The 24,655-nt window shown below is 38.9% G+C and overlaps 1 protein-coding gene across 1 annotated transcript in view; it reads right to left on the bottom strand.

Annotated features, from left to right (window-relative positions):
- The window catches only part of ADGRG4 (adhesion G protein-coupled receptor G4), a gene marked incomplete at its 5' end in the record, with an annotated part of 115,031 nt that overhangs the window by 29,444 nt on the left and 60,932 nt on the right, over positions 1–24,655 (bottom strand). The window contains 3 exon segments of the mRNA XM_055437667.2: positions 2,490–2,624; positions 14,039–14,201; positions 16,686–16,903. Coding sequence (XP_055293642.2) covers positions 2,490–2,624; positions 14,039–14,201; positions 16,686–16,903 — 516 coding nt within the window.

The raw sequence follows: 24,655 nt of genomic DNA, 5'->3' as shown, positions 1-24,655 counted from the left end.
CTTGGAACTTGGGCGGGGGAGGGTTTGTAGTTAAACTGTGGCATTTCTTGTATGTGCTTACTCCCCCAAAATGAGTGGCTAAGGTCCCAGCCTCAGGTCACCCCCTCGCATGTAAGAACCCTCCCCCATACAGCACCACACAATACACATAGTAGGAATTTAATAAATATTTGCTAGTTGAATAAATAACTGGGTGAATAAATGAATAAATTGTGTGACCTCCAGCAGGTCCCTTCCCCTCTCTGGGTCTCAATATCCTCATTGGTAAAATGAGGAGATGGGACACAATGAATTATAAGGACCCTTCCGGTTCTGAAATTGATGGTAGGTTACTTCTAATCCTTCTTCATCTGCCACTGTGACGTCTGAAGGCTAATTTTGGCAAAGATCTTTAATCTTTTTCAGTAAAAGGTGTTAGTGAATAAAAATGACTTATTAGGTGTGAAATTTATGCAAAACAGGTTTATCTTTTATTTTACAAAACAAGCACACCTCTCTGGAGAAAAGAGAGAAGCTAAGACCAAAATAATGGCATCTAAGGTGACAGAAATTACAAGCTTGCCAAAAGGGTCTGAGTGCTATGAATCACATTCTTAATTTTTATTATAATTATTTGTTCATTAACTGGCTTGTTCTGGGCCCAGCTATTTTTCTCCATTAAAAATGCTTAATAAATATATAGCCAGTGAAAGCATGTTGAGTACCTAGCCCTATGCTAGGTGCTATGAAAATAAAACATGTCTGAGTCATGACACATGCCACAACCTCCTTAGGAATATCAGTCTAGAAGCTAGGCAGAGGTATAACACAAGAATACAAGCAGAGGGTAAGGAAGAGAGCAGAGGTTCATGAACTTTAGGCAAACTTCCTGGGTGGAATTTGAGCTAAGCCCATAGGAACAAATAAAATTTAGACAGGGGAGCAATTACAGAATTCCAGGAGAAGAGCATCCTGGAGATATAGCTGGAGATAATGTTATAATGAATTGATATGCAGTATGTTTAAGCAGGCTCAGTACAACCGCCTTCAAATTACCGTGGAAATTTGACCATTAGAAATTCATTTGTTTGGATAGTCTCTTTAAAAAATATGCACTCCCAGGCACTAATGCACGAACCTCATAAATACTTGAACTTTGGAGTCAGACATCCTGGATTTGATTCCTAGCTATACCACTTCCTAGCTGTGTGACTTTGGGCAAAATTATATAACCTCTATGTCTTAGTCTGTTAGGGCTGCTATAACAAAGTCCAGATTACATGGCTTATAAACAACAGAAATTTATTTTTCACAGTTCTAGAGGCTGCAATTCTAAGACCAAGGTGCCTACATGGTTGGGTTCTAGTGAAGGTTTGCTTTCTGGTTGACACCTTCTTGCTGTATTCTCACATGGTGGAAGGGGTGAGAGAACTCTCTGAGGCTTCTTCCATAAGAGCACTAATCCCATTCATGAGGGCCCCATCCTCATGACATAATCACCACCCAAAGGACTCACCAGGTGATACATCACCTTGGGGGTTAAGATTTCAACACAAGAATTTTGAGAGGATACAAATGTTCATATCAGAGAACTCTTTGAGTCTTGGAGTAGAAATACTAACAATTAAGAGTGATCATCAGCAACATCATGCCATCTCTGATGGCTCTCTTCCCAACAGCTAGATGGGACAGAGCAAGCTGAAGAAATGGGCTTTTCATTAGGCAGAGTCCCAAGTTAATCAAATAGTAAAATCAATGCAAACACTTACATGGTATTAATTGTGTACAAGGCACTATTCTAAGCATTTTATATGTATTAAGTTCGTTAATCCTTCAATAGCCCAGAGAGGTACTACTATCCTCCTGTTTACATAGCAGGAAACAAAGAAAGGCACTGGGAGTTGAAGAACTTGCCCACTAGTTCACGTGGGTGGACAATGGCACAGCCAGCTTTAAATTCTGCATCTGGCCCCAGGGTCCCTGCTGTTAACCACCACATCATACTGCCTCTCTGTTTAATAACAGGTGAGGACAGAAGCCCTTAGAGAAGGTTCTGTGGAGGCGGTGGGGAAGAGCAACAATGTCTGTAAGCAAGTGTCCTGCTGGACACCACTCAGCTTCAAATAAATTGGCCTGAGAAATGTGTATGTTGGCTTGGAGGATACAAGGAAGATTTGGGAGGGGAGCACAGATAAGCCGAAATGGCATTTCATCAGAAGAACTCGCTGTTCTTTTCTGGTTTTGAAACATCTTGAGGCCTCCGTTTGGTCACCAGATAATCCTTAAGGTCCCTTCTGAAGTTGAGAAGCTGTGAAAATGAAAAACTGAGGAACGTCATTAAAGTAGATGTTGATTCATGCTGAGAGCCAGGAGTTGTGCTGGGAGATTTGCAGAATAAATCAGAGAACATATTTGAGAATAAACAGCACATCATGAAAATAGCAAGAGTTCATAATTACAGTGAGTCACCATATGTCAGTTCATGACAGTTACCAGAGGCAAGAACTTACCTTAAAGAGTGAAGTTTGGCCAAAAAAATTAAACAAGATGTTGTGTAAGCTGCTGAGAGGAATTCTCTCCCTTAGTGATTTAGGTAAATATATGGAGGCCAAAACTCTCCTCAGAGGGACTTTGTCTAGGGAAATCTGTCAAGAAAAACCAGGAAATAAAAAACAGAGTTATCATCCATCAACTTGAAGTCCTCCCAACTTTCTGCCTCAACCCCAGCCTCAGCACTGGAGGATCACACAGAGGGCTGAAGGGTGAGAACTAGCTCCACCAAAAATGCAAATCTTTTATTGAGTGGACCAAAAAGCTCCTTCAGGTTTTTGAACAATGTTATTGAAAAACTTTTGTTGTGGTTTAACGAACATTTTGGCCAACTCAATACATGCACACACTCAGATTACAGGCCAAGATGTGACCCAGGGGGAACACAGACCCAGACACACACACACACACACACATACACACACACACAAAACCCCACTTTTCCTTTCTTGACCTATCCTTATTTCTGTTCCTTCAATCTGCTTCCACCTGGGTATTCATAGAGGTGGAAGAGGGATGACAAATAAGGTGATTTGCCATAATTCTCAGCAATAAAGGCCCGTCTTCAAAAGCAGGCTACCTTCTCCCATACTGTTCTGAGAGCGGAAGAAAAAAAAACAGAAAAAAAAAAAAACCAACACAGTGACATTAGGCATTGTTTTACAGTTTACTGAGCAATGCTTTTCTTAAAAAGTGGGGTAGGGAAGTGAGGCATTCAGTTCAGTTCAGTTCAGTCGCTCAGTCATGTCCTACTCTTTGTGACCCCATGAATCACAGCACGCCAGGCCTCCCTGTTCATCACCAAATCCCGGAGTTCACTCAAACTCATGTCCATCGAGTCGGTGATGCCATCCAGCCATCTCATTCTCTGTCGTCCCCTTCTCCTCCCTTAGGAATTAGAGGCTCACTATTAGAAGAGTTTGTTGATGGAGAAGGCAATGGCCACCCACTCCAGTACTCTTGCCTGGAAACTCCCATGGACGGAGGAGCCTGGTAGGCTACTGTCCATGGGGTCGCTAAGAGTGGGACATGACTGAGTGACTTCACTTTCACTTTTCACTTTCATGCATTGGAGAAGGAAATGGCAATCCACTCCAGTGTTCTTGCCTGGAGAATCCCAGGGATGGGGGAGCTTGGTGGGCTGCCATCTATGGGGTCGCACAAAGTCGGACATGACTGAAGTGACTTAGCAACAGTAGCAGCAGCAGCTGATTTGATTGGTTCATGTGAGCATATTAAGTTGCTTGAGTCATGTCCGACTCTTCGCAACCCCAAGGACTATAGCCCGCTAGGCTCCTCCTTCCATGGGATTCTCCAGGCAAGAAGACTGGAGTGGGTTGCCATTCCCTTCTCCAGGGGATCTTCCCACCCCAAGGATCAAACCCACATCTCTCATATCTCCTGCATAGGCAGACAGGTTTCTTATTACTAGCACCACCTGGTAATAGTATTTGATAAATACAGGCATAATTTTGAGAGTGAAAGAGGGCTTTATCAATAATTACACTGGGACCACAGTTTCAAACCTGGACTCTCCCAGGAAAAACAAGGGTATATGAGGCCCTTACATGCATCCTGTCATTGAACCCCTCTATTGACTCTGAAAGATATGTAGTATTATATCAGGAAATGAAGGCTCAGAAAGGTTAAGTGACTTGTCTAGGGTAACACAGCTGGGATGTAGCTGAACAAACATAAATGTAATCTGCACCCACATTTTCCCCATTATCCATTTTGCTTTTCAAGGAACTATTATCTTGCTGGGTATATCATGGGGAGATGAAAGTTTGTAATATTTCTGAAAATGAATTGTGAGCCCAAAAGCGATATGACTCTTCTGGCACAAATGAACTTTGCTACAGCAATCAAGTACTGTGAGGAGGTGATGATTTAGCTTCAACATGTGAGCGATTTTGGTACCAAGAAGTTTGTTGGGGTTGCCTGGCTTTTTTATTGACCAGGGTCTTTAATAGAAAACCCTACATGTAAACAAAATGCAGTGGGAAGACATTTACTTCCAGTATGATTGAGTAGCTCCAGACGGACTCAGTCTTCCTACATATAACAACTATACAGAATACAATGACTTGAAGACACTGGAAAATGAACAAAACCAGGCAGGTTCTGGAGAAGAGTAGACACTTGGAAAAAAGTGGCATCACAAGATGAATTAGCTGTTTTTACAGCTGTTAGCCAGATGGCAGCCTGAAATAAACACTGTGAAGGACACTCAAAATTCTTGTAGAAAACCTTCAGTCTTTGTGGCATGAAGAACCAGAAAACAAAGGTCAAAGTAACTACAGCCACTGGGAAGTCAAGGGGAGATCTTGGAAAGGAGAGAGCTAGTGATGGGGAGCCAAAATTCTGAGTGTAAACTCAGTCTGACCTCGGAACCACATACATATAGGACAGACTTCAACTAAGGATAAAGGAATTTAACTGACATTTGAGCTGCCATCCAAGAAATGGAATCTAGTTTGACTCCAACCATGTTAATTGTCTAGTATAACAAAAACAAATAATTTTCAGAGAAATACAGAAAAATCCAGAGTCTCCACATTATACCATTCACAAAAGCCAGGACATAATCCAAAGTTACCCTATATGTTAAGAAAAAATGAAAATGACCAATTTTCAAGTGAAGACAATCAATGGAAATCAATCTTGAGGTTACTCAGATGTTAGAATTAGCAGACAAGGATTTTAAAGTAGTTAGTATAGTTATGCTTAAGTGTTTAAGCATAATTTTTGCAATTATGCTAAACGAGTAAATAACAGAGAAACAGAAGTAAAAAAGAACAAAATAGAAATTTTAGAACTAAAAATACAATATTGAAATATTTAAAAATTGCACTCAGTAGACTCAGTAGTAACATGAAGATGACAGAGGTCAGTGAACTTGAAGAGAAATCAATAGAAATTATACTATCAGAAGACTAAATAGTAAAATGATTGCAAACATGAACACAGTCTCAGGGACCTGTGGGTCAGCATCAAAAAATCTTACATCCATGTAATCAGAATCCCTAAAGGGGAGGAGAGAGAGAATGGTGAAGAACCAATATTTAGAAAAATAATGGAGGAAATCTCCCCAAATTTGGTGAAAGACATAAATTTACAGATTCAAGAAACTCAGCAAACTTCAAATGGGAAAAATATAAAGAAAAACATGCCTAGGCACATAATATTCAAACTGCAAAAAAAAAAGAGAGAAAATATTGAAAGCAAAGAGAGAAAAATGACATATTACACATCACAAATAGAGAAACAAAATTCAGATGATTACTGATTTCTGATCAGAGAACATAGAGGCCAGAATAGAATGAAACAACATCTAAAATGCTGTCAATCCAGAATTCCATAGCAAACAAAAATACCCTTCAAGAATAAAGACAAAAAATTAAAAAAAAATTTTCAGATAAATGAGAGCCAGGAAAATTCATTATCATTAGACCATATACTACAAGAAGTGCTAAGTGAATTTCTTCAAATTGAAGGGAAATGTCACCAGACCTTCAGGAAGAAATGAAGAATATTGAAAATGATAAACATCTCAATAAACATAGGGCTTTCCTGGTGACTCAGATGATAAAGAATTTGCCTGCAGTGCAGGAGACCCAAGTTCTAGCCCTGGGTCAGGAAGATCTGCTGAAGAAGGGCACGGCAACCCACTCCAGTATTCTAGCCTGAAGAATCCCATGGACAGAGGAGTCTGGTGGGCTACAGCCCATAGGGTCACAAAGAGTCGGACATGACTGAAGCAATTGAGCTTGCAAACATAAAAGGCTACATTTACTCTCAATTTCATGAGACCCTTTAAAGCAATGATTGTAACACTGCCTAGTGGAGTTTCTGATCTTGCTAGTAATAATACATATGACAACTGTAACATAAAAGACAGAGGGTATAGGGACTTCCTTGGCAGTCCAATGGTTAAAACTCTGTGTGTCTGCTGCAGAGGGTGCAGGTTTGATCCCTGGTCAGGGAACTAAGAGCCTGCATGCCATGCAGCCAAAAAGAAAAAAAAAACAAAACCAGAGAGAGTGAGAGAGAAAGTTTCTTGAACTGAACAAAAATGAAAATACAACATACGAACCTAAAAGCATTTTTAAAAAGACAGAGGGTATATATAGATATGTATCGTTAAAGTTTCTACATTTTCCATGAAGTGGTACAGTAGTACCTCTAAGTAGACTGCAAAAAATATAAGGATGTATATTGTAATCTCTAGAGCAACCATTAAGAAAATAATGCAAACAGACATAACTAAAGAGGCAGAAAAAATTAAAATTCAATTATAAAAAATATTAATTCAAAAGGAACACAAACCAGAAGGACAGATAGAAAATAAAATCAAATGGTAGTCCTAAATACAAACCATATCAAAAATTATGTTAAATGTTAAAGAAGTACACACTCTATTAAAAGGCAGATATTTTCAGATGGATAAAATGAAACACAAACTGTGTGCTATCTATAAGTGTACAAATACAAAGTAAGTGGTTGAAAAAACATATTATATATATTTACATATAGTAAGAAAGCTAGAATGACTATATTAAAACCACATAAAATAGATTACAAGACAAAGAGTATTATCTGAAATAAGAAAGGTTATTTCATAATGATAAACAGGTTAGGATTAGAGGTATAATCAGGAAGACATGACAACGTAAAAGTATATTCACTTAATAAACAAAGCAAAGTTTGATGCAACTAAAGGGATAAATACACAATTTCACAATCCAAGTTAGAGATCTTAGCACCCCTTTAAACTAGGAAACAACTAAGAAAACATCAGTAAAGATGTAAATGATCTGAACACTATCAACTACCTTGAGATCTAATTGATACGGGGGAGCCTGGTGGGCTGCCGTCTATGGGGTCACACAGAGTCGGACACAACTCAAGTGACTTAGCAGTAGCAGTAGTAATACAGCATATCCAACAACTGTAGAATGCACATTTTTTCAAGTGCACACAAAGCACCAAGGTTTTCAAGTGTATGAAACACCAAAATAGATCATACACTGGGATATAAATCAAATGTCCATAAATTTAAATGGATTGAAGTTATACTGAATATATTCTGTAACCAAAATGAAATAAACAGGAAATCAACAGCAATAATATATCTGAGATATATCCCAAATATTTGGGACTTAAAAAGTACACTCCTGGGACTTCCCCGGTGGTCTAGTGGTTAAGACTTTGCCTTCCAATGCAGGGGGTGCAGGTTTGATCCCTGGTCGAGGAGCTAAGATTCCACATGCCTCATGGCCAAAAAACCAAAATATAAAGTGGAAGCAATATTGTACCAAATTCAACAAAGGCTTTTAAAAAATGGTCCACATCCAAAAAAATCTTTAAAAAATAAACAAAAGAATATACTCCTGAATAATTCATGGATCAAAGAAGAAAGTAGGAAATATTTTGAACTGCTGATGACAAAAATACAACGTATGAAAAATTGCAGACTACAACTTAAAGCAGTACATAGAAAGATATTTATAGTTTTTTATGACTACATTGTTAATAGAAAAGAAGAAAGGTCTAAAGTCAGTCGTAAATGGATCTACCTTAAGAAGCTAAATAAGGAAGAACAAGACAAACCCACAATAAATACAAGGAAGGAAATATTAATAATAAAGATAGCAAGAGCGAGCAAAGTCACTTCAGTTGTGTTTGACTCTTTGCAACCACATGAACTACAACCCACCAGGCTCCTCTGTCCATGGGATTTTCCAGGCTAGAATACTGGAGTGGTTGCCTTGCCCTCCTCCAGGGGATCTTCCTGACCTAGGGATCGAACCTGCATCTCCTGTGGCTCCTGCACTGCAGGCAGATTCTTTACCACTGAGCCACCAGGAAAGCCCAATAATAAAAACAAGATATTAGCAAAATAGAAAATAAAAAAAATAACAAAGCCAAAAATTGGTTCTTGGAAAGGATCAACAAACTTGAAAATATCCCTAGTTATACTGATTAAGAAAAAAAGAGCTAGAAAAGAAAATTATCAATATCAAAAATGAAAGAAGGATTATCACTACAGATCAGAGACTGACAAACTGGTCAGCAGGGCAAATCGCACCAAGGGCCTATTTGATAGGTCTAAATATGGCTTTTATATTTCATATTTTAAACGGTGTGAAAAAGAAAGAAGGAAGGAAGAAGGGAAGAAAGGAAGCAAGAAAAAGAAAGAAAAAAAATGTGCAGCAGAGGGAGACCATTTATGGCTTACAAATCCTAAAGTATTTACTATCTTCCTTTTACAGAAAAGTTTTGCTGACCACTCATAAATGTTATAGATGTTAATAAATAATAGGAATGTTATGCACAACTTCTGCCAATAAACTTGAAAAGGTAACTGAAATAAATTCTTAGAAAAATATAACTAACCAAAATAGACACAAGATGAATCAGAACATCAGAATGGCTCTACATCCATTAAACAAATTGGATTTGGTATCACAATACTTCCCATAAAGAAATTTCAGATCCAGAGAGTTTCCTAGTGAGCCCTATCAAGCATTTAATGAAGAAATAGCACCAATGTCATACAAACTCTTTCTGAAAGAGTTTTATAAAGTTGGCAAAACACCAACCCAAAGTTTGACAAAGAAACTAGGGGGAAAAAAAAAACTTTCAGGAGCTTCCCCAGTGGCTCAGTGATAAAGAATCTGCCTGCCAGTGCAAAAGATGAGGGTTCGATCCCTGATCTGGGAAGATTGCACATGCCTTGGAGTAACTAAACCAGTGCGCCACAATACTGAGCCTGTGTTGCAGAGCCCGTGCTCTGCAGTGAGAAGCCACCACAATGAGAAGCCTGCACACTGCAACTAGAGAAAAGTCGGTGTAGACCCTAAGACCCAGTTCAGCCATAAACAAATAAATAATTTCAAATCTACATCCTTCATGAACATAAGTGATAAAATACTTAATAAAATATCAAGTTGAAAATACCACTATATAAAAATGATAATACATCATAACCAGTAAGGTTTCTTCCAAAAATGCAAAGATTGGTTTAACATCCTAAAATCAATGTAATTTACCATATTAGATAATGGACAAAAGCCAAATGATGATTTCAAGAGATACAGAAAAAGCATTTAACAAAGTTCAATGACTACTCACAGTAAAAGTTTTCAGCAAACTAGAACAGAAGAAAACCTCCTTAATCAAATAAAGGGTATCTAAAAAACAAAACAAAAACATGGCTAATATCATAGTAATAGTAAAATAGTGAATACTTTTCTCCTGATATCAAGACAAGATGTTCACTTTCAGCACTTAATCAACATTTTATTGCAAATACTAATATCAAAATAAGTCCAAAAGAAGGAATAAAAGGAATAAAAATTAATGAGAAAGATGGCTAATGTCACTATTTTCAGATGGCATTACATAGAAAAGCCCAAATAATCTCTAAAACAACTACTACAGCTAATAAGTGAGTTTAGCAAGTTCATGGGATACAAAATTTAGATATATGATAGATGGATGGATAGATAGTGAGATTGGTGATAGATATAGCTTATCAATTTTATTTTTAAATACTTGCAGCAGATAATTGTAAAATTTAAATTTAAATTAAATTTAAAAATAATTTCACTTGTACTAAGTCAGAGAAAGACAAATAGATATCACTTATACTTGGAATCTAAAATATGACACAAATGAACCCATCTATCAAACAAAGAATCATGGACATAGAGAGAAGACTGGTTGTTGTCAAGGGGGATGGGGTTGGGTAAGGGTTTGATTTGATGTAAATTGGTATATACAGAATCGATAAACAAAAAAGTCCTACTGTGTAGCACAGATAATTGTATTAAATATCTTGTGACAACCATAATGGAAAAGAACATGAAAAATAATGTACATATATATAGAGAGATATAACTGAATTGTTTTGCTATATAGTTGTAATTAACACATTGTAATTGGATGTGAGAGTTGGACTGTAAAGAAAGCTGAGCACAGAAGAATTGATGCTTTTGAACTGTGGTGCTGGAGAAGACTCTCGAGAGTCCTTTGGACTGCAAGGAGATCCAACCAGTCCATCCTAAAGAAGATCAATCTTGAGTGTTCATTGGAAGGACTGATGCTGAAGCTGAAACTCCAATACTTTGGCCACCTGATGCGAAGAGTTGACTCACTGGAAAAGACCCTGATGCTGGGAGGGATTGGGGGCAGGAGGAGAAGGGGACGACAGAGGATAAGATGGTTGGATGGCATCACCGACTCAACGGACATGAGTTTGGGTAAACTCCGGGAGTTGGTGATGGACAGGGAGGCCTGGTGTGCTGCAGTTCATGAGGTCACAAAGGGTCAGACACAACTGAGCAACTGAACTGAACTGAACTGAACTGAATTCAACTATACTTCAATAAAAAAATTTTTAATTCCATTTGCAACAGTATCAGAAAAAATACTTAGGGTGAATTTAACAAAAGACAGGCAATACCTCTCCATTTAGCACTCATGGCTGATTCATGTTGATATATGGCCCAAACCACCACAATATTGTAAAGTAGTTAGCCTCCAATTAAAATAAAAAATTAATTAAGAAAAGAAAAATAAATAAAAGAAAAAAAAACATTGCTGAGAGAAATTAAAATAGACCTGAATAAATGTTCCTGGATAAATATTACAAGATTCAATATTACTAAGAAATCAATTCTCCCAAAATTGTGCAATCCCAATTATAATCTTGGCAAGGTTTTTTTCTACAAATTGACAAGCACATTTGAAAATTCACATGGACATACAAAAGGCCTGGAATAACCACAGCAATCTTGAAAAAAAACAAAGTTGAAGGACTCCCACTATCTGATTCAAGACTACAAAAATAAAGATAATGTGATATATATATATATATATATATATATATATATATATATATATATATATAAGTGTTGTGTTTTTTTTTTACAAAAAATCAATAGAACTGAACAGAAAGCTCAAAAATAGACCTACACAAGGAATTCCATGGAAGTCCAGTGGTTAGGACTCTGTGCTCTCACTACCAGGGGCCCATGTTGGGGAACTAAGATTCCACAAGCCATGCAGTGGGGTCAGAAAATAATTTTTTTTTAAATAGACCTACACTTACGAGTATTTGATATGTTGTCAAAGGTGCCATAGCAATCTATGGAGAAAGGAAAATCTTCAATAAATGATGCTGGAATAACTGGATTTCTAAATAGAACAAAATTAACACCAAACCACACACCATACCACACCTCATACCATAAAAAATTAAGTTCAATTAATTAGGATTATCATCCTAAATGTAAAAACTGAAACCATAGATCTTTTAAAGGAAAGAGTATCTTCATGATCTGTTGATAGGCAAAGATTTCTTAAACAAGTCATATATTGTTATTCATGAAAGAAAAAAACTGATGAATTATACCTCACCAAAATTACAACCTAAGCTCATCAAAAGACACCACTTATCTAACAGATAAACCACAGAGAAAATATTTTCAAAACATGTATCTGACTTATATTAAGAAGTTGTAAAAAAAAAATACTTTCAACTCAATAAGAAGAAGACAAACAATCCAACTGAAAAACGGGCAAAAATTTTAACAGATATTTTACCAAAGATATAGAAAAGGCCAATACAAAAATGAAAAATCACTCCATATCCTTAACCACTTTGAAAGGGAGTATGGTTGGTTCTTACAAATTTAAACATATGACTTATGAACCATCAATTCCATTCATAGGTATTTACTCAGTTCAGTCCAGTTCAGTCACTCAGTCATGTCTGACTCTTTGCCACCCCATGGACTGCAGCACTCCAGGCCTCCCTGTCCATCACCAACTCCCAGAGTTTACCCAAACACATGTCCATTGAGTCGGTGATGCCATCCAACCATCTTATCCTCTGTCATCCCCTTCTCCTCCTGCCTTCAATCTTTCCCGGCATCAGGGTCTTTTCCAATGAGTCAGCTCTTCGCATGAGGTGGCCAAAGTATTGGAGTTTCAGCTTCAACATCAGTCCTTCCAATGAACACCCAGGACTGATCTCCTTACTCAAGATAAATGAAAATATATATCCACACAAGGACTTTTACCTAAATCTTCAATGCAGCACTAAACATAATAGCCCCAAACTAGAAACAATCCAATCTGTGATATATCCATACAATGGAATATTACTGAGCAATAAAATGAATAAACTACAGAAACAGAAGAATGAATCTCAGAAAAATCCTACTGTAGTACATAGAATAAGCCTTATACAAGACAGTACATATCATATAATTCATTTACATAAAGTTCTAGAACAGGCAAAACTATGGTTAAAAAGAAAATCAGAACAGTGATAGGCAACAGAGGTAGCAGTCACAGGGACTGATGGGAATGGCCACAGGAGGACTTTCAGGAGTGATAGCAGTGTTTTATACCTTGACAGGGGTTTGAGTTACACAGATATACACATTTGTCGAAAATCAGAGAAAGTATACTTCAAATTTATGCTTTCCCCATATGCAAACTTTATAATTTTTTAAACTGTAAATTTAAAAAGACTGCTCTCCCAAATTGTTCTGAGCCAGGGTTGATGGACAAATGAGGTAGTGTAGAGTAGAGAACGGAGAAGGCAATGGCAAGCCACTCCAGTACTCTTGCCTAGAAAATCCCATGGATGGAGGAGCCTGGTAGGCTGCAGTCCGTAGGGTCGCTAAGGGTCGGACTCGACTGAGAGACTTCACTTTCACTTTTCACACATTGGAGAAGGAAATGGCAACCCACTCCAGTGTTCTTGCCTGGAGAATCCCAGGGACGGGGGAGCCTGGTGGGCTTCCGTCTGTGGGGTCACACAGAGTCGGACACGACTGAAGTGACTTAGCAGCAGCAGAGTAGAGAAAAGGGTTCAGACTTTAAAGCCAGCCAGACATAAATTTGACTTCTAGGTCAGCCATTAGGCTGTGTGTCTTTGGGAAAATTACTTAATTTCTCTGTTTCCTTATGTGTGCAGATTAAATAGTAGCACAATGCCCAACATATAGTAAGTGCTCCATAAATGGTTTGTGTTAGTTGCTCAGTCATGTCCAACTCTTTCTGACCCCATGGACTACACCCGCCAGGCTCCTCTGTCTACTGGCTTTCTCAGGCAAGAATATTGGAGTGGGTTGCCATTTCCTTCTTCAGGGGATCTTCTGGATCCAGGGATTGATCCCAGGTCTCCTCCATTGCAGGCAGATTCTGTATCCACTGAGTCACCATAAATGGTAGTTATTGATAAACTGACATTTGAGATGATTTGGGGTCACAGGGCCAAAAGCGGTATTATTGCATACCTCATGGACACTGTTCCAACCAAGCTGTTGGCCTACTAAAGGTTATACATGAATCTTCCCTGAGATATTTGTATTTTCATAAGGCTCCATGAAGGTTAAAAAAGTACCCCATCTCCTTCCAAGAAGTAGATGAATGAAGATTTGGAGCAGTGTTTGGCTGATTTGCTCTCAGTACCCTGAGCTCCACTCACCTCAGGCTCTGTGCCTTCTTCATAGGAGTGAATGCTGAAGGCCATGCCTTCAAATGTGTGGTCCACCTGTAGGACAGCCAAAGCCAGCCTGGCCACTGTCAGATTTGCTGTCCTCCCAGGAAACTCCATCTTGTAACCAGCACGCTCAATTATCCTCAGAATTCTGCAAGGAATAACAGGTAGAGAAAAGTATTCCTAGCTTTTGAATGTAAAACCCATCCTCCTTATAAAATTTCCTCTACATAAATTTTTCTTTGAGTTTTCATCACTATCTTTATATTGCTTAGAAATTAGTAGATAAGAGCATAGGCTTTGGAGTCAGAGCAGTTGAAATTTAAAGCTTAGTTGCTCTAACTATGTGGGCAAATCAATTGACCTCATCAAGCTTCAGTCTCCTCACTTGAAAAGTTAATAATATGAGCACTCATCTCAAAAGAATGCTTTAAAGATTAGACGAAATTGATATATGTAAAGCCAGATCCTGCAGGGTCTCACAGGCCAAGAAATTTGGATTTTAGTCTATATGTAACAGAAATCTACTGAGTGGTTTTAAAAGCAAGACAATAACATGATCTGATATATGCATTAAAAGATCATTCTGTGGAAGACAGACCACAGAGAGGCAACAGCAGAGGCTGGGAGATCAGTTAAGAGGTTATTGTAGAAGGTCAACTGAGAGAAACGGAACTAGGCCTAGAGTGGTAGTGGTGGCAATGGAGAGAAGTAGATGGTTTCCAGGAATAATATGCCAGCAAATTTGGAAACCTCAGAAGTGGCTACGGGACTGGATAAGTTCAGCTTTCATTCCAATCTCAAAGAAGGGCAATGCCAATAAACATTCAAACTACCACACAATTGCGCTCATTTCACATGCTAGCAAGGTAATGCTCAGAATCCTTCAGGTTAGCTTCAACAGTACAAGAACCAAGAACTTTTAGATACAAGTTGGATTTAGTAAAGTTAGAGGAACCAGAGAAAAAGCAAGTGAATTCCAGATAAACATCTACTTCTGCTTCATTGACTAGGCTAAAGCCTTTGACTGTGTGGATCACAACAAACTGTGGAAAATTCTTAAAGAGATGGGATTACCAGACCACCTTACCTGCCTCCTGAGAAACCTGTATGTGGGTCAAGAAGCAACAGTTAGAGCCAGACATGGAACAAGGGACTGGTTTCAAGTCGGGAAAGGAGTACATCAAGGCTGTATATTGCTACCCTGCTTATCTACCTATATGCAGAACACATCGTGTGAAATGCCGGGCTGGATGAAACGCAAGCTGGAATCAAGATTGCTGGGATAAATATCAATAACCTCAGATATGCAGATGATACCACCCTTATGGCAGAAAGCCAAGAAGAACTGAAGAGCCCCTTGATGAAGGTGAAAGAGGAGAGTGAAAAAGCTGGTTTAAAACTCAACATTCGAGATATGAAGATCATGGCATCTGGTCCCATCTCTTGATGGCAAATAGATGGGGGAACAATGGAAACAGTGACAGACTTTATTTTCTTGGGCTCCAAAACCACTGCCGATGGTGACTGCAGCCATGAAATTAAAAGACGCTTGCTCCTTAGAAGAAAAGCTATGACAAACCTTGACAGCATATTAAAAAGCAGAGACATCACTTTGCTAACAAAAGTCCATATGGTCAAAGCTATGGCTTTTCCAGTAGCCACGTACGGATGTGAGATGGTGCTATGTCACTTCAGTCATGTCTCACTCTTTGCAACCCTAAGGACTGTAGCCCACCAGGCTTCTTTGTCCACGGGGATTCTCCAGGCAAGAATACTGGGGTGGGTTGCCATGCCCTCCTCCAGGGGATCTTCCCAACCTAGGGATCAAACCCGTGTCTCTTAGGTCTCCTGCATTGGCAGGCGGGTTCTTTACCACTAGTGCCACCTGGGAAGCCTGGGATGTGAGAGTTGAAACATAAAGAAGGCTGAGCACCGAAGAATTGATGCTTTCAAGCTGTGGTGCTGGAGAACTCTCTTGAGAGTCCCTTCCTCAGCAAGGAGATCCAACCATTCAATCCTAAAGGAAATCAACCCTGAATTTTCATTGGAAGGACTGATGCTGAAGCTGAAGCTCCAATACTATGGCCACCTAATGTGAACAGCCAACTCACTGGAAAAGACCATGATGCTGGGAAAGATTGAGGGCAGGAGGAGAAGGGGGTGACAGAGAATGAGATAGTTGGATGGCATCACTGACTCAATGGACATGAGTTTAGCAAACTCCGGGAGATAGTGAAGGACAGGGAAGCCTGGTGTGCTGTAGCCCATGGGGTCACAAAGAGTGGGACACAACACAGGGAAGTAATTAGTGTCCTCAAGGTTTTTGCTTGAGCATTGGGTGGTTGCATTATGTAGAAATGGGTAACATTGGGGGAACACCAGGAAATAGATGGAATGTTTGACTTGGGGTAACTATTTGGAAAGTTGCTGTCATTAAGGTTCGGTTAGAATTTTAATTCATTCTTTCACAAGTGGGATTCCAAGAAGATGACCCCATCATGTTGTACTAAGGAAGCACTCAATGCATAGCTACCTGACCTTTAGAACTGGTAATGCCTGTATACAAAGGAGTTAACAATATATATTTTAAATATTTTGAAATAACTTATTTTCCCGAAGTACTAGTACTTACTCATTGCTTAGTTCATGAAGATCAGATGCTGAATTGTTTTGCTTTTCCAAAGCAGCATTGATTATTTGTAATATAGTCTAGGTTAGGTTCATACTTACCTCATCACATTGTGAAATATCAGATGCTTTTGAAACAATAATGTTTGTTTCTTCTTCATCCAGAAGAGGGGATTCATTGATTAAATTTAAAATGTGCTCTGCAAAATCATTCACATTTTCTGGGGAAAGAAAATTGAAATATAAAAGCTGCTGCATTACCTAGTTTGGGGCCATGCTGGTCTGCTTCTTTCCCTTTAAAAAGTAAAGGCAGTAAAATGGAAACATATACCAAGTTAACAAAATTTGTGAAGGAAACACTGGACTTCAATTTCTACAATTGATGGAGTCCCAGAAAGTAGCACATAAGTCAAATTTTTATTCACTAAATCCTTTTTTAAAATACTCCCCTAGGGAAACCTTTCTTGTCACTAAAGATTATCTTGCAATTAGATTCTAATTAAGTTAAGACTTTTGAGTATTGAATTAAGTAGATCCCATCTGTACTCAAATATCATACTCGCTCTATGCTTTCATAATCAAGGATGGTGATTATGTTGTTCTGTCAAGAACCAGCAATGTGCAGAACAAAATCAAATATGGACCACATAACAATAAAGAGCACTTCAGGTTTTTCTAGAGAGTAAGAACAATAGATATTAATTCACCCACTTTTTTCTTCACTTTTTTTTATGGAAATTTTTAAATATGCACAAAAGTAGAAAGAATAGTATAATGAATCTCAGTGTACCTCATGAATCACCTAGCTTCAACAAGTGTCAATGAAGAGCTAATCTTATTTTATCTACAATTCCGCCTACCTTCTCCCAACCCCAGATTATTTTAAAGCAACCCCCAGACATCATATCATTTCATCCATGAACACTTCAGAATGCATCTCTAAAACAAAGGACTACAGTTATCCTCCAATTAAAAATAAAAAATAATAAAATAAAAAAACTTTGTCAGAACCACAATACCAGTATCATATCTTTTAAAAGTTTATAATAATACTTAATATTATCAAATATCCAGTCAGTGTTCAAAAGTCCTCATGTCTCGTAAGTGCTTTTTAAAAGTAGCTTTTTGTTGGGATCATCACCCACTGTTAAACAGCTTTACTGGATTTGGATATTTGCTCATTCGTGTCCGACCCATTGTGACCCCATAGACTGTAGCCCACCAGGCTCCTCCGTCCATGGGATTCTCCAGGCAAGAGTACTGGAGTGGAAACAGCTTTATTAGATAAATATTGCCTGGAGAATCCCAGGGACGGGGGGAGCCTGGTGGGCTTCTGTCTATGGGGTCACACAGAGTCGGACACGACTGAAGTGACTTAGCAGCAGCAGCAGGCTTTAGTTTGATATAACCTATAAGAATTACATGGACAGAGGAACCTGACAGGCTATAGTGCATGGGGTCGCAAGAGTTGGACAAAACTTAGTGACTAAAGAGAGAGAGATGAAGCTGGGCTCCCTTGTGGTGCCCTCCCAGTTTAAAACACTCACATTCAAGTCCAATAACCAAAATATAATGGAAAATAATTGAAAATAATGTGAAAGCCAACAATAAACGATTTTTGAGAAATTTCTTTAAAAAAGAAAAATACAGTCTGTTGAGAAAACTTCCAGAGAGAGATTACATTCATAACACACTTAACCCAAGTTACGTTACAAATGACCGACTCTTCCTCTCACTGTTTCTCTCTCTGCATCCTCCACTGTCGGCAGCATCTCTCTAAACCTCTCCTACCCCAAGCGCCCCACAACTTTATCCCCAACATAGCTTACAAAGGCCATTTTTTTCTTTCTCCCATTTTCCTCTCATTTCTTGCTTTAATCTCTGTCTGTCTGTCTCTCTTTAGTCTGTTCTTATCAACATAAATTAAATAATCTTAACTGAGATCCTCTCAATTGTCTCTCTTTAACCATTACCCCAATCTGTCCAGCAATGGCAGAAAAATAAAGCATGCTCAGTCACAGATGTTTCTACTGCTTTTATTAAATTGTCCAGGCTTTGTTGTAAAGGGGAGCTGCCTCCCTGGGTCATTATTCTTTGCGTTTCGGTGACGGGACTTCATGCACTCCCTGCTGTGGCCAAATGAAAGTAAACAAAAGGCCAATTGGAGACTATTATATATTGTGGAAAGCAACTACAGACTTTTCATTGGGGATTGTATGGGTTTTAAGAAAAATTTAAGACAAATTACACGCATTGTGTAAAAATTCTAAGTTCCCAAGCAAAAACAATAAAAGGAATCCACCCTTCCTCCATTGCTTGAAGTAGTTAAAATTAATCTGCCAATAATTACAATAATGAAAACAATAACATCGGTTACTCATTGAGCAACTTCTATAAGCCAGTGTTCTAGTTATCTACTGCTGCAGAACAAACAACCCCAAAACTTAATGACTTAAGACAACAGTTTATTGTTATCTCTCACTGTTCTCTGTGTTGATAAACCTCAGGTGAGCACTTCTCATTTGGAGTCTCTCATGTAGGTGCAGTCAGGTGACAGGTGGGACTGGAGTCATCTGAAGGTTAGACTGGACTGGAAGTCCTAGATGGCTCCCTCACATGCCTGGCAGTTGAGGCTACCATGGACTGGTCAGTTGAGGTTGTTGTCTCTTGAGTCAGTTGAGGCTCTTCCCTACACATGACCTCTCCCGCTGGTTTAGGCTCAGTGGTACACTGGATCTGGTTTATGGTGTACTGGAGCCAGCTTGTATCAACTATTGAGAACCAACTGTTACATTTTCAGGAATTTTGTGAGTCATTATTAAAAGTTAAATTACATAAACTTACAATTAAATAAAGTATATTATAAATAATAGTAATAATCAGAACTCATTATTTCCTAATTATTTTACTGCATTTTAATAATCTATGCTCTTGTGATTGTTTACATCTACTGTATTCATGCATCTCTTACCAACTTTATGTTCAGTGTTATATGTTGCAGTTTGTGTTCAGCCTTGGGAGGAGTATTACAGCAAAGAAATCAGCAAATGCTACAAATGTATTACTTTTTTCCCATAGAGCTTGCCATTAAACATTTTCCAGCACACCACTGTTTGGGCTTTTGGAGACTGGGTTCTGAGAGGATGAGAATGTACAAATAGAAAGGAAGGAGAAGATTTCAGTCTTCTCAAAAGTTAGTTCCATAAATGGCGCAGTAGTTACTACTGCCCAATTCTACTGGGTTAAGCAGTCACAAGCTAGCTCTGATTCTGCTCTCAGTTGACAAGGAGGGAATGAATCAATGGTGGCTACTTTGGAGACAAGATACTATAGCAGGGCCGTATACATACATTTCTTTTCATCTCATCATCACCTTAAACCTATGTGGTGGGTACTAATATTATGTCTTTTATACAGATTAAGAAATTAAGACACAGAGATTCTAACCCAGATTTTAAGCCAGGCCTGCTTGATTCCAAAGCTAGTGTTCTTCAATATCATTACCTACTACAGCATATGTGCCTTTGTCCCTTTTCTCCATGGTGTTGGGGGTTAGAGCAGCTGTACTTTGCAGGTCTTCTCCCTGACATCCTGAGAATTACACCATTCTCAGTCAATCACATACTCTTCTACCCTGATGGTGGAATGAACACGGACAGAAGACAGCTTTGTGAAAAGTTCTAGCCAACTTCAGAGAGTGATGCAGCCTCAACATCATAGAGGTAACAAAAATTCAGCACAATGAAGAATCTACAGAACTTTGAAATAAGGGTGGCTTTTCTAACTGTGATATTAAGGAGTTTTGTGAATTGAGAATTTAAGTGGGGAACTGATGAGTTTTCTCCAATCAAGATATCTCACACTTATCGGCAAGATTGAAAGCTAAAGAAAAATTGTTTCAACGTGAATGCATTTTTCTTTCCTTAACTGTACTCATTTGTCATTAAGCTTCTACCTTACAAGGTGAAGGATTCCTCCAAAGCTAATAAATTTGATAGTTTATTTTCCAGTTATATACATCACCCTCTCACACTTCTGTTTCTCTGCAGATATTTTTAAATAAAGTGACTTCTGACAGTTAATTTTCTAAAAATCCCAATCCAATGCCATGCTTTTGTTGTTGTTATGGTTGTCTGTTAACTTTTTCTTCCACATAGAAAATTCTGTTAGCATGTCTAAGAAAAATGTGTCACTCAGAAGGAGGGAGGCCCGCAGGAAACACAGACCTTTCTATCTTGCCGGCCACTCACTTCAAGCTGCAACACTCTCTCTTGCCCTGACTCATGATTTTGGATCGAGAAACCATCAGAGATGTGCTTGCTTTTCTAATTCCTCCAGGTATTCGCTGGCAAGAATCTCGAATTTAAATCTTCTGCAAAAAGACAAGACTCAGAAGTTCACTGCCTCAAGGCTCCTCCCTGGCCCTTTTGCAAGATATTGGAATGTCTAAACTGGAATGCCTACACTGGAATGCACTCAATATGCCAGCAAATTTGGAAAACTCAGCAGTGGCCACAGGACTGGAAAAGGTCCATTTTCATTCCAATCCCAAGGAAAGGCAATGCCAAAGAATGCTCAAACTACCACATAATTGCACTCATCTCACACGCTAGTAAAGTCATGCTCAAAATTCTCCAAGCCAGGCTTCAGAAATACGTGAACCGTGAACTTCCAGATGTTCAAGCTGGTTTTAGAAAAGGCAGAGGAACCAGAGATCAAATTGCCAACATGCGCTGGATCATGCAAAAAGCAAGAGAGTTCCAGAAAAACATCTATTTCTGCTTCATTAACTATGCCAAAGCCTTTGACTGTGTGGACCACAATAAACTGTGGAACATTCTGAAAGAGATGGGAATACCAGACCACCTGACCTGCCTCTTGAGAAACCTGTATGCAGGTCAGGAAGCAATAGTTAGAACTGGACATGGAACAACAGACTGGTTTCAAACAGGAAAAGGAGTATGTCAAGGCTGTATATTGTCACCCTGCTTATCAGAAGAAACGCTGGGCTGGAAGAAGCACAGGCTGGAATCAAGATTGCCGGGAGAAATATCAATAACCTCAGATATGCAGATGATACCACCCTTATGGCAGAAAGTGAAGAGGAACTAAAAAGCCTCTTGATGAAAGTGAAAGAGGAGAGTGAAAAAGTTGGCTTAAAGCTCAATATTCAGAAAACTAAGATCATGGCATCTGGTCCCATCACTTCATGGGAAATAGATGGGGAAACAGTGGAAACAGTGTCAGACTTTATTTTTGGGGGCTCCAAAATCACTGCGGATGCTGATCTCAGCCATGAAATTAAAAGATGCTTGCTCCTTGGAAGGAAAGTTATGACCAACCTAGAGAGCATATTAAAAAGCAGAGACATTACTCTGCCAGCAAAGGTCCGTCTAGTCAAGGCTATGGTTTTTCCAATGGTCATTTATGGATGCGAGAGTTGGACTGTGAAGAAAGCTGAGCACAGAAGAATTGATGCTTTTGAACTGTGGTGTTGGAGAAGACTCTTGAGAGTCCCTTGGACTGCAAGGAGATCCAAGCAGTCCATTCTAAAGGAGATCAGTCCTGGGTGTTCATTGGAAGGACTGATGCTAAAGCTGAAACTCCAAAACTTTGGCCACCTCATGGGAAGAGTTGACTCATTGGAAAAGACCCTGATGCTCGGAGGGATTGGGGGCAGGAGGAGAAAGGGACAACAGAGGATGAGATGGCTGGATGGCATCACTGACTCGATGGACATGAGTTTGAGTAAACTCCGGGAGTTGGTGATGGACAGGGAGGCCTGGCGTGCTGTGATTCATGGGGTCGCGGAGAGTCAGACACGACTGAGCGACTGAACTGAACTGGAATGCCTACATCTCAATTTCTAACTCTTCATGATGGGAGGAAACCACTGTATGCAGTAGAGCAGTGCCTGACAGGATGTGCATTAACCAAAATTCTGTGTGGAAAACTTTATGCATAATTTAAAAAACACTGACAACCAGAGGCAGGACTTTCAGGATAGTGTAGTAAGGAGAGGCTTAGGGAAACATTCACCAAGAGAGATCTCTGGTGTTGGTCAAAGTTAGCTAAGATAATCATTCAGTCTCTGGAGATTGATGGGAGATCTTACAGCAGACTGACAAGCATTTATTGAAGAAAATCTACAGAAATTTGTCAACTGCAAGTGGGCCATGGCATCTGAGCTAAGAACTGCACCCATCCTCCACAGATCTGCCTTGCGAACAAATTGTTCCACTGGGCTAGGCAGTTGAGTGGCACTTACCATCTCCCCCAGGTCCCTGAGGTGGAGAACTATTCTGAGTGGATTTGATGGCAAGTGAACGTTTGCAGTTCCCACCTTTCCAACTCTGTGTTGTTGAAGATCCATACTAGGCAGTGGCAGCAGCTGAGTGTCAGCAATAAGTACCTCTTGTGCCCAAGTGCACACACACAGCTCCTGTTGCACAGGAAAGACCTAGTGAAGTACCTGGTGAAGGGCATATTCATCACCACCACTACCCCCAAGCTCTTGCCCCATAGGACAGATATTTTGCCCAGAGGAGGATAGAAAAAAGCCTCAAAGACTGGTAATACTCTTCTCCTAACAAGGGCACAGACTTTAATTGGATCAAACTATGGAGCAATTTATACCCTAGGGTTTTGTAAAAAATGACAGAGCAATCAACTATCAACTAGGATGTTAACAACTGGCTGTGATACCAACAGAGGCAGGCCAGCCAGAATCTTAGTGGGGAAATCAGAGAAATAGAGAGAACTCAGCTGGAGCCACAGTCATTCCTAGTGTTCAAGGAAAATGTGTACATCTCCAAGGCTTCATCTTAAGGAGCAGCATCAAAGGATGTACACTGCAGGGGAAACAGACTTCACCAAACTTGTCTAACCAATGACATTTTTTACAGAGATAGAATAAACAATTCTAAAATTCATACGGAACCACAAAAAAACCCTGAACAGCCAAATTGACCTTGAGAAAGTAGATCAAAGGCATTGCACTCCTTGATGTAAAAATATATTAAAAAGCTACAGTAATCAAAACTGTATGAAGTTTGTATGAAGACAGGCATATAAATCAATGGAATAGAATAGGAAGCCCAGAAATAAATCCATATATCAACTGACATTCAACAAGGATGCCAAGAATATACAATGGGCGAAGAGAGTCTTTTCAACAAATGGGAAATTGGATATCCACATACAAAAGAATGAAATTGGACCTTTATCTTATACCACACACAAAAATCAACTCTAAGTTGATTTAAGACTTTAAACTTTAAAACTCCTAGAAAAAAAACATAAGATAAAAGCTTCATGATATTGATCTTGGCAATGATTTCATGGATGTGACAGCAAAAGCACGGATGACAAAACCAAAAGTAAGTGAGTTGGACTACATCAAACTAAAAGCTTCTCACAGCAAAGAAAATAATCAACAGAGTGAAAAGACAACCTACAGAAGGGAGAGAATATTTGCAAACCATATATTTGATAAGGGGTTAATTTCCAAAATATATAAATAACTCCAACCACTCAATGGAAGAAATCCCACAGAACCCAATTTTAAAATAGTGTAAGAACTTGAGCAGACACTTCTCAAAAGAAGACATACAAAAGGCCAATGGTATGTGACAAGATGCTCAACAGCACTAATCATCAAGGAAATGCAAATCAAAACCACAATGAGATGGTAATTATTAGAAATAAATAGATAACAAGTGTTGGCAAGGGTGTGGAGAAAAGGGTATCCTTAAACACTGTTTATGTAAGTGTAAACTGCTGCAGCCACTGTGGAAAATAATAAAAAGTTAAACATAGAACTACAATATGATCCAGAAATACCTCTTATGAGTATATATCCAAAGGATATAAAATTATTATCTCAAAGAGATATCTGCACTTCCTTGCTCATTGCAGCATTATTCACAATAGCAAATACATGAGAATAACCTAAGAGTCTGTAGAGAGGTAATT

The sequence above is a fragment of the Moschus berezovskii genome, chromosome X (assembly GCF_049115385.1).
Source record: "Moschus berezovskii isolate FMDL1 chromosome X, NW_MosBer_1.0, whole genome shotgun sequence".
Lineage (NCBI taxonomy): Eukaryota > Metazoa > Chordata > Mammalia > Artiodactyla > Moschidae > Moschus > Moschus berezovskii.
The sequence above is the reverse complement of the archived record's forward strand: the minus strand, read 5'-3'. Positions and strand labels throughout refer to the sequence as shown.